Source organism: Cyprinus carpio, chromosome B18, assembly GCF_018340385.1.
Source record: "Cyprinus carpio isolate SPL01 chromosome B18, ASM1834038v1, whole genome shotgun sequence".
Classification (NCBI taxonomy): domain Eukaryota; kingdom Metazoa; phylum Chordata; class Actinopteri; order Cypriniformes; family Cyprinidae; genus Cyprinus; species Cyprinus carpio.
The window spans coordinates 19,795,499-19,810,049 of NC_056614.1; the positions used below are offsets into that span (position 1 = coordinate 19,795,499).

Here is a 14,551-nt window from a genome sequence, read left to right on the forward strand (position 1 = left end):
GCAGTTACAACTATAATTACAATGTAGCTAAAATGTTATTACATAAATAAGCTTTAGAATCAAAGTTACGTGTGTGAGATATAAAGATATAAAGGCATAGAAACGTTAACTTTAACTTCTTTTTCAGTTGCAAATATTACACATTATAATGTATTTAAACCACTTAACTTACAAACAGTAAAAAAAAAAAAATAGGGTGAAAAATAATAATAATAGAAATAGATACAAAAAATAAAATAGATAAAGAAAACGTGCCGGGGAGGTAATAATATAAAAATAAAAATACTATATTATCAAAGTCTCGTTTATATATAAAGTCTTTACGGCAAATACGGCTCAGCATTAAAGGGCTTTATAGGGCTCTTCAAAAAAAAAAAAAAAAAAAAAAAAATAATAATAATAATAAAAATACAAAAAATGCCAGGACTGTCCATGTAGGCCTACAGCCTAAAGGGATTTTGACTCAAGTCAACAAAACCTTTTTTTTTTTAAACAAACTTTTATGAGTGTCAAAAATAATAGTAAATCTTCTTTAAGATAATCAGTGAAGTTTAAACGTACTTCCCATAAAAGGGAGAAAGGTCTTGAACAAGAAATATTTTAATTAATACATGTATGATAATAAAATAACTGAATAAAGGTGGTTTCATGAGAGATTTTACAGAAGATCCTATTTATATTTTTACCTTTTTTAAATTTATGTAAATAATGATTGCTGGAGCCTGGATAAAATCTGATGATTTCTTTCTTTAGCTAAGATCAGACACAGCCCATGACGTTCTGATACACATGAACACGACACAGATATATTTTATCAAATGTTTTATTTGGAATTACAATGCAGTATATGCAGCACCAGTTTCAAATGTTTTGTTTTACAGAAAGTTGTATTGTGGTTTATCCCACTTGTCAGATTTGTATAGCTTATCAGAGAGCAGTAGAGTAAAACATAGACCTGCACAACAACAACCACGGTTATTGATCGGAGCACCATATGAAAAACAAATAGCTTGCAGTGATAGAGCACAGACGGGATGTTAAACTATAGCTGAGGCAAGCACCTAAACACATGATTTTTGAAAAAATAAAAATAAAAACCTTTAAAGGAGAAACATAATTGTATGGTATGGAATTTAAGTCTTTATGGAGCATTGCTGTACCAAAATTTAAATCCACACAGTAACTGAGCAGTTAGCTTACACTAACTAGTTTTTGGTGTTTAAAGTGGAAAAAAAGTTCAGACTCAGCAGCATAAAAACCACACAAAATATCTTCCTTTAACACAACTCACACATAGTTAATTCTGCTTTTTACCCAAAGTAAGCACATGTAGAAGACATATTATTGTATAAGTTCTTTGATACTTTCTGTGGTCTGTTTTTGGCTTTTATAAGAGGTAGGAAACTTTAGCTTTGCATTTCTGTCACTCCACCTTAAGCACCTAAGAAAAAGAGCACCAGATTTGAACCGATCTCTGGTTTAAGATGAAGAGAAAGGCTTGTGCAGTTCAGTTGGGTTTGATGGTTGGGGTTCAGGTATAAGGGTCAGCGCTTACTACTTCAGTCCTGATTCCTGAACAGGAACCTAAATGAGAAAAAAATTGGCTCTTTTAATACATTAAACCACAAAAAAAGTTGGGATTCAGTGGTGAAACTCAACTCACCTGTCTCAGCCCAAATGCTTGTGCTGATGTTTCTCATAGCTCACTGCATTGTTGGAGTTACTTCCTGAAGAATAAAGATTAAATTCATTGTCATTCTATTAATAATGGCTGCTTTTATTCTTCCCTTTCCTACAGCTGAAACACGAAATAAATTGGTGGTTGTACTAACCTAAATAATCCTTGTAATCTTTGAAGGACTTGTGTCTCAGGCTACGTCCATCTAGAGGGAGAACAGTTAAATGTGTTTAATATTTTTGTTTAAATATATTAATTATGCAATCTACTGTTGAATGTGTGAATGCAATCTTGCTTAGATGTTTTCTAAAACAATGTTTATAACCACCATACTATATAACCTACACAATGCAAAACATGTGAGTGGATGTGTTAATGCATTTTTGTTTAGGTGTTGATGGATGTATCTGAGTTTCCACGCTGTTTGATGCACTGGCCTCGGTTTGGGATCCCAGCTGAGGGGTTTCCTGGGTTGATAATGTGGCACTCGTAACCAGTTGGGCAGAGCAAAGGCTCATCTCCATCCTCTGTGGTGCTACAGGCCTCAGCTACACATAAAGACAGTCAAGCAAGTTACTGGTGTATCCCACTATGTGCATATCTGTGTTCAAGCAAGCTACCAGTGTGTTCTGATACACAATATTATTTATTTATTGGTTTGAGCACCAGAATGTTTTGTTGCAGGCAAAGTGTTCACATAATCCTTGTTTTTTTTTAATACTTGATTTAGTAATGATTGTAAACCAACTACAGATGGCAGTGTTAGATTATTTTAACAATGTCTTCTGGGCCTTGAATGTGGTGGTTGTGTTGCTGGCTGTGCAGGGTCAGAAAGCTCTCGGATTTCATCAAAATATCTGAATTTGTGTTTCGAAGATGAATGAAGGTCTTACGGGTTTGGAATGATATGAGGGTGAGTAATTAATGACAAAATTTACATTTTTGAGTGAACTATCCCTATAAGTAACAATAGCGAAGAGTCAAGTTTGTGCTGGTCAGCATAGGCCACTTAGACCCTTCTGGATAGTTTTCTCCGGTTATTATACAGTCAAACCAAAATGTATTCAGACACCTTCAACATTTCTCACATTATCACAGTTTATTCACTATAGTTTAGAAAACGGTAATAAAATATGACAAGAACTCAGAGTAAAACTGTGTCAGAACAATTTCATCTTGATAATGTCAGATAGCTTTGATAGAAAATTATTATTTAATGAATTAAGTTGAATAGCTGTCAGCTGTTAAATTTAACTACACTATTAGATAATAGCAATTTAGGTCAACCAATTACCAAGCAATGCTTAATTTAGTTCATTCTGGTGTTTAAAACGGTCACATTAGCAATTAAAGAAAAATACTTTAGCAAAACATGGTCAGGTCAAAGTCTATAAATAATTTTTGGTCTCAGATTTTTATCAGTTTTACTGGTAGTCCACTGTATGAAGGATTTTTGTGTATAATATGTCACAGCTTACTTTATTTTGGTATCCTCACTTACATAAATGCACTATAGTGCCCTGCGCCCACTAGTGAAAAAAAATATTAAAAATTATATCTGGTGTCTGAATAATTTTTGGTTTGACTGTATATATTTGTAAGTCCTTGAGAAGAAAAGGAGTCAGCTGAACCCCCTTGACCCCTCAGATTTAAATTAATATTTAAATAATTTAACAACATTTAAATAATTAACAGTCTGTTTCTGAAGAGCAGTTCAGATTTCTCTGATGGAGGCTAATGGTCACATAACATTCAGATAAGCAAATAAAATATTTAGATATTATGAAATACTTTATTTTTTATTATTTTATATTTTATAATATAAAGATATATACATAAATAGTTATAAAATATAAAAACGGTATTTATATTATTTTATACTATATATATAGTTTTATTTTGATATTTCTATTTTTCTTTGATGATACTTTATATTTTTATGATTTAAGTAATGATTTGCTTTTCATGAAACCAGTTTGCAGTTCCCTCACAAACCCCAGTTTGGCAAACTTTAATACATTATAATATAATTCAATATTTGCGATTTGTCAGAATATGTGGCTACTTTTAACCTGCTTCCTATGAAAAAGATACATTTTGCTGCCAGATGTAGGTGTAGTTCCAACCTCTACTAGAAGGAGCCAAATGGATCATGCTAACCAGGCAAACCTGGCAGCTTAGTTGAAGAGCCTGCACCTTCTTGTGGTGCCATCAGCCAATCAGCATTGTCATGACGTGTCAGCGTGCCAATGCTACCTACTATATACATCCTCAGTGCTAATTTAGACTGCTGACTGCAGAGATTAAATGTATAATAATTTCAAGATAATTGCTTATTTTTGATAGATTTTTGGATATGAATAAGCCTCAGGGTAGTTGGGGTAGCTCCATGTTGAATTTTTGATGGGAATGAAAACAACACTGTGAGGGATAGAAGTACAGTCTGTTCAATGGATTGAACATACCAATTCTATTAACTGTACTGAAGACTTTCAGTACACAAAACTCCAGAAAACAGCTTTGAAAGCTGTTCCATGTGATCTAGGACCTTTATACAGCACATGCCATTGTAAATACTGTGAGTCTATCCCTCAAAGCCTTGTTTTCATTTGTGGAAAAGTCAATATGGCGTCTACCGTGACTAAGGTCTATAGCAGGGGTGCCCAAACTCTGTCCTGGAGGGCCGGTGTGCTGCAGAGTTTAGCTCCTACTTGCCTCAACACACCTGCCGGGAAGTTTCTAGTATGCCTAGTAAGAGCTTGATTAGCTGGTTCAGGTGTGTCTAATTGGGGTTGGAGCTAAACTCTGCAGGACACCGGCCCTCCAGGACCGAGTTTGGGCACCTCTGGTCTATAGGGTTATTAATATTGCTCCAACCAACATTTAATGGTGAGTCAGTATTCAGCCACCGATTAATCGATACCCACCCTGCAGAACTTCTTCTGGTCCATCTAAAAGCCAGCCGTTCCCTCCTAACCACCGCGGCTTGGGCTGCACCAACCAGTCCAGCACTGAGCAATAAGAAATCAATACACAATATCAGTTTGGCTAAATGTACTCATGATTCACTGTATACACATCCAGCTCAGTAACTTACACCTCACGAGAGGATCAATTCATTTTAAAATCCATTAGCACTATGCCTTGTAGTAATGCTAAAGTGGATATGTGTGTCTGTTGCTTATATTGATTTCGGAGCAGATCATCGTGTGTTTTCTCACCGGGTGGAGGTTGCACTGACTCCAGGCAGGCGTAGATGCAGCCGTTGTAACAGCACCGTTTGTGTCTCTCACACTCAGAATCAGACCGGCAGCCCGGCACCTCACAGGCTCGCTCGGGCAGCATCTGCGGTGGCGGAGGACAACGATCGTTCTTCTGGTGCTGAGCAGTCTGAGGATGGTTGGGGTACTCATAGTCCTGACAGATTGATAGACAATATATGTAAGAAAATAATATCAGAAATGTTTTATGTTTTTGAAAGAAGAGTAATATTGTGACAAATCATTACAATTTAAAATAACTTACTTTCTGAACATACATTTAAAATGTTAATTATTGATGGCAAAGCTGAATTTTCAGCATCATTACTACAGACTACAGTGTCAGATAATGCTTCAGAAATCATTCTAATATGCTGATTTGGTGCTCAAATTTCTTATTTGAAAACAGTTTTGCTGCTTAATATATTTATGGAACACATGATATACTATAGTTTGGGGTAAGAATAATTTTCTTTTTTTTATTATTATTTTATTTAGCAAGGATGCATTAAATTTATCAAAAGTGACAGAAAACATTTATATTGTTAAAAAAAAACATATCAAATAAATGCTGTTTAATTAACTTTCTATTCATCCATATCATTTTATCACGTTAACATTCAAGGTAAAATGGTTTTCAGCTTCGATAATAAAAAGAACTGTTATGAATAATTAAGCACCAAATCAGCATATTAGAATATAATATATTAGATTTCTGAAGGATCATGTGACCCTGAAGACTGGAGTAATGGCTGCTGAAAATTTAACTTTGCCATCACAGGAATAAATATAATTTAAAAATATATTCAGACAGAAAAAAAATATTTTAAATTGTAATAATATTTCACAATATTACTATTTTACTGTGTTTTTGATAAAAAAAATTAAAAAAAAAATCGCAGCCTTGGTAAGCAAAAGAGAAAACATTTAAAAATCTTAATTATTAAAAAATTTGTCCACTGGTGTGTGTATGTATATTATTTTAAAACTTCCACTAAGAAAACAAAAACAAACCAAAAACTTGTACAAAACAATCAGCCTAATCAAGTACATTGGTTTGAAGTTGGAAGATCTGTCTGATATACAGTTCCTATGGATGACACGTTGCAGCTATAAAAGCCTGTGACACTGTTTTCTCTGATTTAGCACTGTTAATATAACGGGTACACTGTTCAGGAACATAATACCTCTCACAGAGAGGCTGAGTTTGGAAAAAAAAACTTGAGTTTTCTTCCTCCCATGGGTTCTTCAATGGGCTCATAGATCTGTCTGAGCCAGGTTTCAGTTTGCACCAGAGGTACTGTTTAGGGGTGCATTTTGTTCTGAGAGACCTCCTCCATTCTCTCGCTCTTGCTTTTCTTTTTACAGTTCAACACTACTTAAGCTCATCAGTTCTCTTGCTACCCTGGCCAAGTATATACTAAACTGCTGTTGAAACTCCAGACCATAGCTGTTTAAAATGCAAACACGCATCAGCTGGAATTCAGCACTTCATTCTTCTCCACAGAGTCTTTTATTAGGGCCCAAGTCGAAATGTGGCTGTGATTTTGTTTACTAATTAAATTATGGGTTTGTGAACTAACTGGATACATCTTAAAAACTCAGCATGTTCACTTGGCAAGTCTGGAGCTTTGCTTTCAAACAAACTGTTAAAATAAAAGCAAATGTCTGGCATAAGCCCACTGTGGTTGTTTTTGCAATTAGGTTAGATTCCATTTTATTGTATTTTTAAAGAGTACAAGAAAAAGTCTTATCAAAAGTGAAGTTAGTAAGATTTTTGAAATAAGTCTCTTTTCCTCACATAAAGGCTGCATTTATTTGATCAAAAATACAGAAAAGAACAGTAATATTGTGAAATATTATTACAATTCAAAATAATTTTATATATTTTAAAATGTAATTTATTTCTGTGATGGAAAAGCTTCATTACTCCAGTCTATAATGTCACATGATCCTTCAGAAATCACTGTAATATGCTGATTTGCTGCTCGAGAAACATTTATTATCATCAGTTTCGAAAAAAACAGCTTACATTCACATTAATGCATTTAGCCATTTATTAGAAATAGTTTTTTTTTTGTAATATAAGTATTAATCTCAGTTTTGATCAATAACAGAAATTAATACATTTCTTTCAAAAAATCTTATTGACCCCAAACATTTAAACAGTGATGTATATGAAATAAATGTTTATGTGCAATTAAATATAATATATATGTGACCCTGGACCACAAAAGTAGCATGGGTATATTTGTAGCAATAGCCAACAATAGCCATATAAATCAATGGAAATCAATGGATTAACATTAATGGAAAGCTTATTCATTCAGCTTTCAGGTGATGTATTTTAAAAAATTGACCCTTATGACTGGTTTTGTGGTTCTTGGTCACATATATATAAACCTGTCTTTCTCTGATACCTTTATAAATGTATCTTTTGCATAACAGCAATGGCCTCATGAAGTTTGGATTAAAATTTTATGATTTATGACTGCCATCAACATGACAGTAATTCAGCATGCTGTTTTACCAGTGCTGACAATAAAAATATCAGTGACTGTTAAAATCAGTCTGCCTTTGCTTATCTAACAAACAGATTATATTTTCCCAAGTGTCTCTGGATGAGGCAAAGAGGAAGTGGTAGTGTACTCTTCCTGTCTGGAATAGGTCCCATGATGCTGCGCTGTATATGACTTTTTGCTTATCTCCCCTAGATCCTCTGTTCCTGCATAGAAGATCAGTAGCTTATATAACAGTTTGTTCCAGTCCTCTGATCTGATCAGGCAACAATACTGATACTTCTATTAACAGCACAGGAACTTTGTTTGATGCTGCTCTTACTGTGTTTTAACACACATGTAAGCAACCTATTGTAAAAGAGATCTATAAAGAGTGTGGACCCAAAATAGATTACTCATTTGTCTTGCATTTTTTGGTAATAAAATGTTGTAGAGAGCAGCCTGGGGTTTTGTGCTGTGAAATTTTACTCTCTCTCACTCTAAGGGGAGACAAAATATATTTTTTTTTTCATTTTTATGTTCTACACTGTTATTGTTCTATATATTTCAGGTTCACTGACTTGAGGCCCCTATTAGTATGGACAATAAGATTTGAACTAAATACATGTTGACATACTTAGCACTCTGTAGTGTGGTCTTCCAAGCAATCATTAAGATAATTATGAGAGGAAAACTAAATAGGCCCCTTTCCTCTCTCTCTCCAAGTTTCACCAGTGAGCTGTGATTTAAGTCTAGACGTCTGCACGTTCATTTCCTGCCGAGTTCTGGGTATTTTACAGCTTCTTAGGTGCTTCGGTGGCTTGGCTCAGTCTGAAATGAGTGTAGTGAGTAGGACAGGACTTGTAGATGATTGACAGATCTGAAGATGGGAACAGAAAGCTGGATGAGGGGCAAGGTGAAGGTCACTCGTTTCAGTGTTTCACCTCTTTTCCTGATAAACCCTGATAAATTACGGTAATCATTAAAGGCTTTGAGGAAATGTAGAAGCCCCTTTGTTTTGGACTAGCTTAATATTGACATGCCATGAGGTTAGCTGCCATGTACTTGTTAGAAACATTACTTTCCTTCCCCTTAAATTATTATAATATGCATTGTGTAGTGTCAATCGGGTAGATGTAGATTTTAGATTTTTTTGAACATACTATATAGACCAGGTAGACTTTAGATATAAGTCCTTAATAACTTGTTCATGTATTTTATCTAAACATTACAAAATAAATGTTTTTCTACTATTTCTAGGTGTGGTTAAACATGGTCTCCTCAGCTGACTTGGGATTACTGTTGAACTCTCTCTGCAACAGAACACATGACTGCTGTTCAACTGCTTTAGCCTGATCTCATGTTGGAAATTAGCTAGAGTTGAAACACAACAACAGTCAAATGCTTCCCTAATAACATATACTGTAACATTTGGTGACAAATTGTACTTTTGCTCGTACTTTTGCTTTGCTTGAACTCTGCTCTGTCTGTCCCATAAGTAGGTTTGAATCATTTTAGTAAATCAGTTTGTATGGTTCATTTAAATAAACAATTTGTTGATCAAATAAATGATTCACAGAATCATTTAAAACCTCTGTGTCTTTTTGGAACAAAATAGTTAATGCTGCTGTGCTGTTCATGATTTCACTCAGTTATAAACACAATTGTGTTTTGTAGTTTCATTCAATCAATCATTGGTTGATTGATTGGTTTTGTAGTTTTATTAGTTATTTATTATCATTCAAATCATTTTAGGTTTTTGAAAGAAGTCGCTTGTTCACCAAGGTAGCATTTATTTGTTTGTGAAATATTATTATAATAACTATTTTTTGATATATTTTTAAAAACCTAACATTTAAATGGTAATGTATTTATTGAATAAATGTGATTTTCAGATATTCATATCTGTTCTATTTATGTTAGACATTCAATGCATTTTGATCTATTTAATGTCACCATAATTTCGATTATTCTTCTACCACATAAAAATATATAAAAGGGTAATATCATATGATAAAGATATCGACTCCCTAAATGGCTTCCAAATACTCTATGTAGCTTGCTTTTTCTCATAAGTTCCAGGGCATTAATTGAATAATTTAAGCTGCAAGTTAATGTTTAATATCTTACAAAAGTTATTTATGGTCCAAAACATTAACTCTATCCAGATTGAAATAACCTGTCATTAAAGCAGATGCTGCAGTCTTGATTTAGAGTCTATGAGCAAATACAACCTGAAAGAGAATGACAGACTCTTCTCATCACCTTAGGAGGTTGTTGACAAGTAGCTCTAAAACATCTGTCATCACCTCTGTCAGCTTTTAAAGCGTTCTCTCTTGGCCAGTTAGTCATCACTTTGCTCAGAGATTGATGGGGCTGTGAGGGTACAGCCGAGCTGAGATGACCCATCACATGCCTTTACTTGTTCTGCAGAAAAAAAGCTTTTTGTGATGACTATCTTTACAAAGATCAATGAGAAATATTTAGCTTTATAACCATACCTTTGTACTTTAGCAATGCAAACCCTCATGGACTGATTATACTGTGATTATGAGGTATTCATGAAAGCCTTAAATGCTCAGCCACAAGCATTGTTAACAAACACTAATGCTTTCAAAGGATAAACAGTCCTTGGTTCGCAGTCACGAGCGAGCTGGGAGCCAGTTGGACTGGGATGGCTTTTGGAACGCTTCAGGCCCACCCAGAAAACAACTCAGCAGAATGCTGGCTCAAACCCACTTTCTCTCTCCCACAACAATACTGTTACAAAACCCTGAAAGTGAGGCACAGCTCACCTACTTCTCTGACCCCTGTTATTGCTGTTTTTCAGTGGAATGATCTCAATTACCCTCAATGTGAACCTAATTATGATTTATTGCTATAAAAGCACTTTACTGTGTGTCTATCCATGCATCATCAGTTCACACCAATGACTCTGCAGAAAGAGAGAGTGAAAAAGAGAGGACAGCTAGAGAAGGAACCAGATGTTACTTGTCATAATGTCAAACGGAATAATAAATTAATCAATTGAATATGAGTATGAAAGGAGTTTTAAGGACAAAACCAGAAAGATGTACTTATGATAATGTAACAGAGGTTACTTTGGGCACAGTCCATTTCCTGTGGCATGTGAATGGATTTGTTTGTAAATCTTGTCAATCTCGAATTCCCCAATAGAGCCGTAATCAGAATGACGCAGGAATTCAGTCAATTGGGAAGGGATTTCCATCCGGTGCGAATTCCATCTTGCCATCCCTTGTTAATTGTTATCAATCAAACCTACGCCTATCAGGACTAATGAGCAGAGGCTCAGAAACTTCCCGCCTGAAATCCCTCTGCCTCTGTTGCTTGTGCACACACACACACACACACACACACACACACACACACACACACACACACACACACACACACACACACACACACACACACACACACACACACACACACACACACACACACACTACATACATCTGAGTATTCAGCCGTAACCACAGCAACTCCACTGGAGTCACAGAGACACAGTGTATTCATTAAGTTTTTTTTCACTATATAATGGACCTAAAAACTCTTAAAGGCTCACAGATGCCAACCTCTGCCAACACTGCCTCAAGTGTGTTCCATATCTGCATGCAACATTCTTTTTATAGCATATTTGCAGTATATAGTAATCTGAAAATAAAATCTTGAAAATGTATATATATAAACATGTGAAATGGCACCATGGTATTGCAGTGGTATTCTTTGAAGTACCATGATCAAAATATTATAGTACATGAATATGCCATGACATACTACCATAGTAGTATATAATCCAAAAATAATATACACTACAATTCAAGTTTTTTTTTTTTAAGAATTTAATACTTATATTCAACAAACATGGATTAAATTGATCAAAAGTGACATTAAAGACATTTATCATTTTACAAAAGATTTATATTTTAAATAAATGCTGTTATTTTGAACTTTCTATTCATTAATTAACCTTAATGAAAAGTATATCATATTTTCATCAACCTTTTTTATTTTAAACAGCAAAACTAGACTGATAATAAAAATTAATATTTCTTAAGCAGCAACTCAACATATTAAAATGATTTCAGAAGAATCATGTGACACTGAAGACTGGAGAAATTATGCTGAAAAAATTACATTTATAATAGTTATTTTAAATTGTGAAAATATTTCACAATATTAATATTATACTTTATTTTTGATCAAATAAATGCAGCCTTGGTGAGCATAAAAGGCGTCTTTCAAAAATATTTAAAAATGGTACCAACTACAAACTTTTGAACAGTAGACTACATTTCTTCCATTCATTTTAATTTCAAGAAAGTGACTGCTTATCAAATAAATGCAGCCTTGCTGAGCCTAATAGGCCTCTGGTGTCCAGCGCGCGCACACACACACACACACGGATTGAATCCTTACCTTCTGGTTGAGTCCCCTCTTCCTGATCATGCGTGCATTCCCTGAACCAGATGCCAACAGCAGAAAGAAACAGACCAGCAGAACCGGCACAAACCCAGTCCGGATCTGACAGTCTGGCATGGTCCCGCTTTTTCAGCCTGACTGTCCTTCTTCTTCTCTCCCAGCAATCCTCAGACTCTTGAAATTGTTCCCGTTGGAGGTGCTTATGCTGTGGCTTCCTTAAGGTGTCTCTGTCCTGTTGCAGTTACATAAATTCCTCTATAGGAGAGTTTCCAGAGCTATAAAGAGGACAAGAGCTGCAGAAAACATACACATAAAGAACACTACAAAAGGAGAAGTGAGAGGATTAGAAGCCAAAGAAAAAGAAAGAGAAAAAGAGACAGCTGTCTATGCATCGGTTATTCTGAGGAGAGGGTTAAATGTGTCTACTGACACGAAAAGCACATGGTTACTCTGAGAGAGGGAGGGAGGGAATGAGAAGAGAGGGAGGGAAAGAGGAGGACGAAAAGACAAAGTTAGGGAATGAGATTTTCTTACACTTCCTTTGGCCAGACATATTTATCAAGTAATTTTATGACAAACTTGTGTCTTCATCTGGAAAATACATCTGTGAAGTAGGCCTATGCAAAAAAGCAAAAAAGAACAGTAGAAAATCTCATATTTCACATATTTGTTTGTGTCTTAAGAAAAAAGTTATTCCGAGCACAATTATCCTGAGGTTTCCCTGCAATCTGTGTGTTTGTGTGCTCATTTGCATTGGATAAAACAGACCGGGTGAACAAGGAGAAAGAATGAAAGCATGTGGTGAATTCTGAGGAAGGGGCCACTAGTCTTTGAAATTTCACGTTCCCTCCTAAAGTAGGACATCCCGCCTCCAGCCCCACACTCTCTGTACCCTTCTGTACCCCTGCTGCAGGGGCTGAAAAAAACGAAGGAATGCCAAGTCCATTTTAACCTTTGACACCATTACTTTTACTGGACGAAGACACCTGTGAAGATTTCAGGGTTTAGACGAATTAGAATATATATTTACTGGGAAAAAAAAATGTTCAAGGAATTTCATTATATCCCACAGGTAAAATATATCTGTTTATTAAAAAAATAACAAATCAAATAATAGTATCCCAACATGTGTCTGTTTATCATATATTTTAGATTTATATTTTCTATTAAAATGAATGCAACAGTTACACGTTAAGTGATATTAATATAGTCAGATATTTATGCAATTTACAGAATGTACATTTTTTACAAAAAAGTAATTTTGACTTTTTTTTGAAAACATCCAAAATGGTGTGTACAGATTTGCATTGGAAGTTAAAGAGGCAATGTTCTAGAAGGTTTAACAGCAGAAATGTGCTGTATTTAGGGCTTTTCACACTGTGCATAAGCCTAGGTTATAGTATTTCTAAATTTAACCCTGGGTAAAGGTAAGTTAGGTCTACTGGAAGCTCGTAAAAGAGGTAATTGCAGCCTTTAATCTCACAATTCGAATTATTTCTTGCAATTTTTAAGTTTGCTGTGTTAGATTGTTGCTGCTAACATACAGCCAATCATGAGCCTCATATTCACATGCTTTGGAAAGACACACAATCGCTGCACTTTGTATGAACAGTCTTTTCAGTGTTTGAGGGGAAAAATGTCAAATGGTAACGGAAAACGCGTAAATTGGAGTGGACTTACCTTTATAGTCCACTGAAAAGTCCATTCAGGAAAAACTTGAAAGTACGGTTTTGATGTGCAAGGCTAGCCGTTATGTAAACACATGCTGAATTCTCCAATCACTGGCACAGTTTAGAAGGACCCAGGGTTAACTGTTTTAAGTTTTTTTCCCCTATTCATTAATTCTTTCAAACAAATTTTGTTAATTATAAAATAAGTTAGTTAACCCAAATTTTTTTAATTCTGTCATTTTTTACCATCGTGTCATTCCAAACCTGCATGACCTTCATTCATTTACAACACAGATTAAGATAATTTTGATGAAATCCGAGAGCTTTCTGACCCTGCCAGCAAAGCAACTGACATGTTCAAGGCCCAGAAAGGATACTAAATGGTTTAACTGTAATTTTATGAAGCTACGAGAATACTTTTTGTGCGCAAAGACAACAAAAATAACAACTTCATTCAACAATTCAACAATTTCTTCTTAATTGTTTCAGTGTGCATATGGTGCTGTTGATGAAGATGAATAAAGGTCTTACAGGTTTGAAACAGCATGTGGATGAGTAATTAATGACAGAATTGTAATTTTTGGGTGAACTATCCCTTTAAGCTTTATTAACTTCCATTATAAATAAATTCATATAATGTAACAGTCAAATAGCCTACATAAACACTAAAATCTAAACACTAAACAGCATGCCAAATTTTTGTTGGCTATTAATAGAAGTGTTTGGTCCTGTTTTTTTTTCACTCAAATCCATAAAACATAAGGAAAAATTAATAACAAATGTAAGAAAGAATGGTGAGTGAAAAATCTGCATAAAAACACCTGTATGGCAGGATTACAATAAATGAAGTGAATGCACATGTGTCATCTGATGCGCAGCTGCTCTGATTCCTTTGATCTATGATTTTTATGATTTTTGTGGAGCTCTGACACAATCAGTCTTTGACTTGCTGAAGCTATGATCTGCAAAGATCAGACCAGGAACACAGCCTCACAATGAAATTAA

At 34.8% G+C, this 14,551-nt stretch overlaps 1 protein-coding gene across 2 annotated transcripts; it reads right to left on the reverse strand.

Moving 5' to 3' along the window:
- Nucleotides 1-807: 807 nt before the first annotated feature.
- On the reverse strand, nt 808-12,349 carry wfdc1 (WAP four-disulfide core domain 1). Of its 2 annotated transcripts, XM_019122805.2 has the most exons (7): nt 11,874-12,348; nt 4,900-5,095; nt 4,606-4,689; nt 2,086-2,226; nt 1,833-1,883; nt 1,664-1,727; nt 808-1,584 (listed from the first exon to the last, which is right to left on the reverse strand). In XM_019122805.2, the coding sequence occupies exons 1-6, from the start codon at nt 11,991-11,993 to the stop codon at nt 1,669-1,671; spliced, it is 651 nt and encodes a 216-aa protein (XP_018978350.1). In that variant the 5' UTR covers nt 11,994-12,348; the 3' UTR covers nt 808-1,584; nt 1,664-1,668. The 2 variants fall into 2 exon arrangements, with proteins under 2 accessions (XP_018978350.1, XP_018978351.1); XM_019122806.2 differs by lacking the exon at nt 1,833-1,883 and having other exon boundaries at nt 11,874-12,349.
- Between the last annotated feature and the right edge of the window lie 2,202 nt (nt 12,350-14,551).

Excerpts from the sequence above, each read along its gene's own strand:
- wfdc1 (XM_019122805.2), bottom strand. The coding sequence starts at position 11,993 with ATGCCAGACTGTCAGATCCGGACTGGGTTTGTGCCGGTTCTGCTGGTC. Across the intron at positions 2,227-4,605 it reads ACCAGAAGAAGTTCTGCAGG|CTGAGGCCTGTAGCACCACA; the intron begins GTGGGTATCGAT and ends CTTTATGTGTAG. Across the intron at positions 1,728-1,832 it reads AGATTACAAGGATTATTTAG|GAAGTAACTCCAACAATGCA; the intron begins GTTAGTACAACC and ends TTTATTCTTCAG.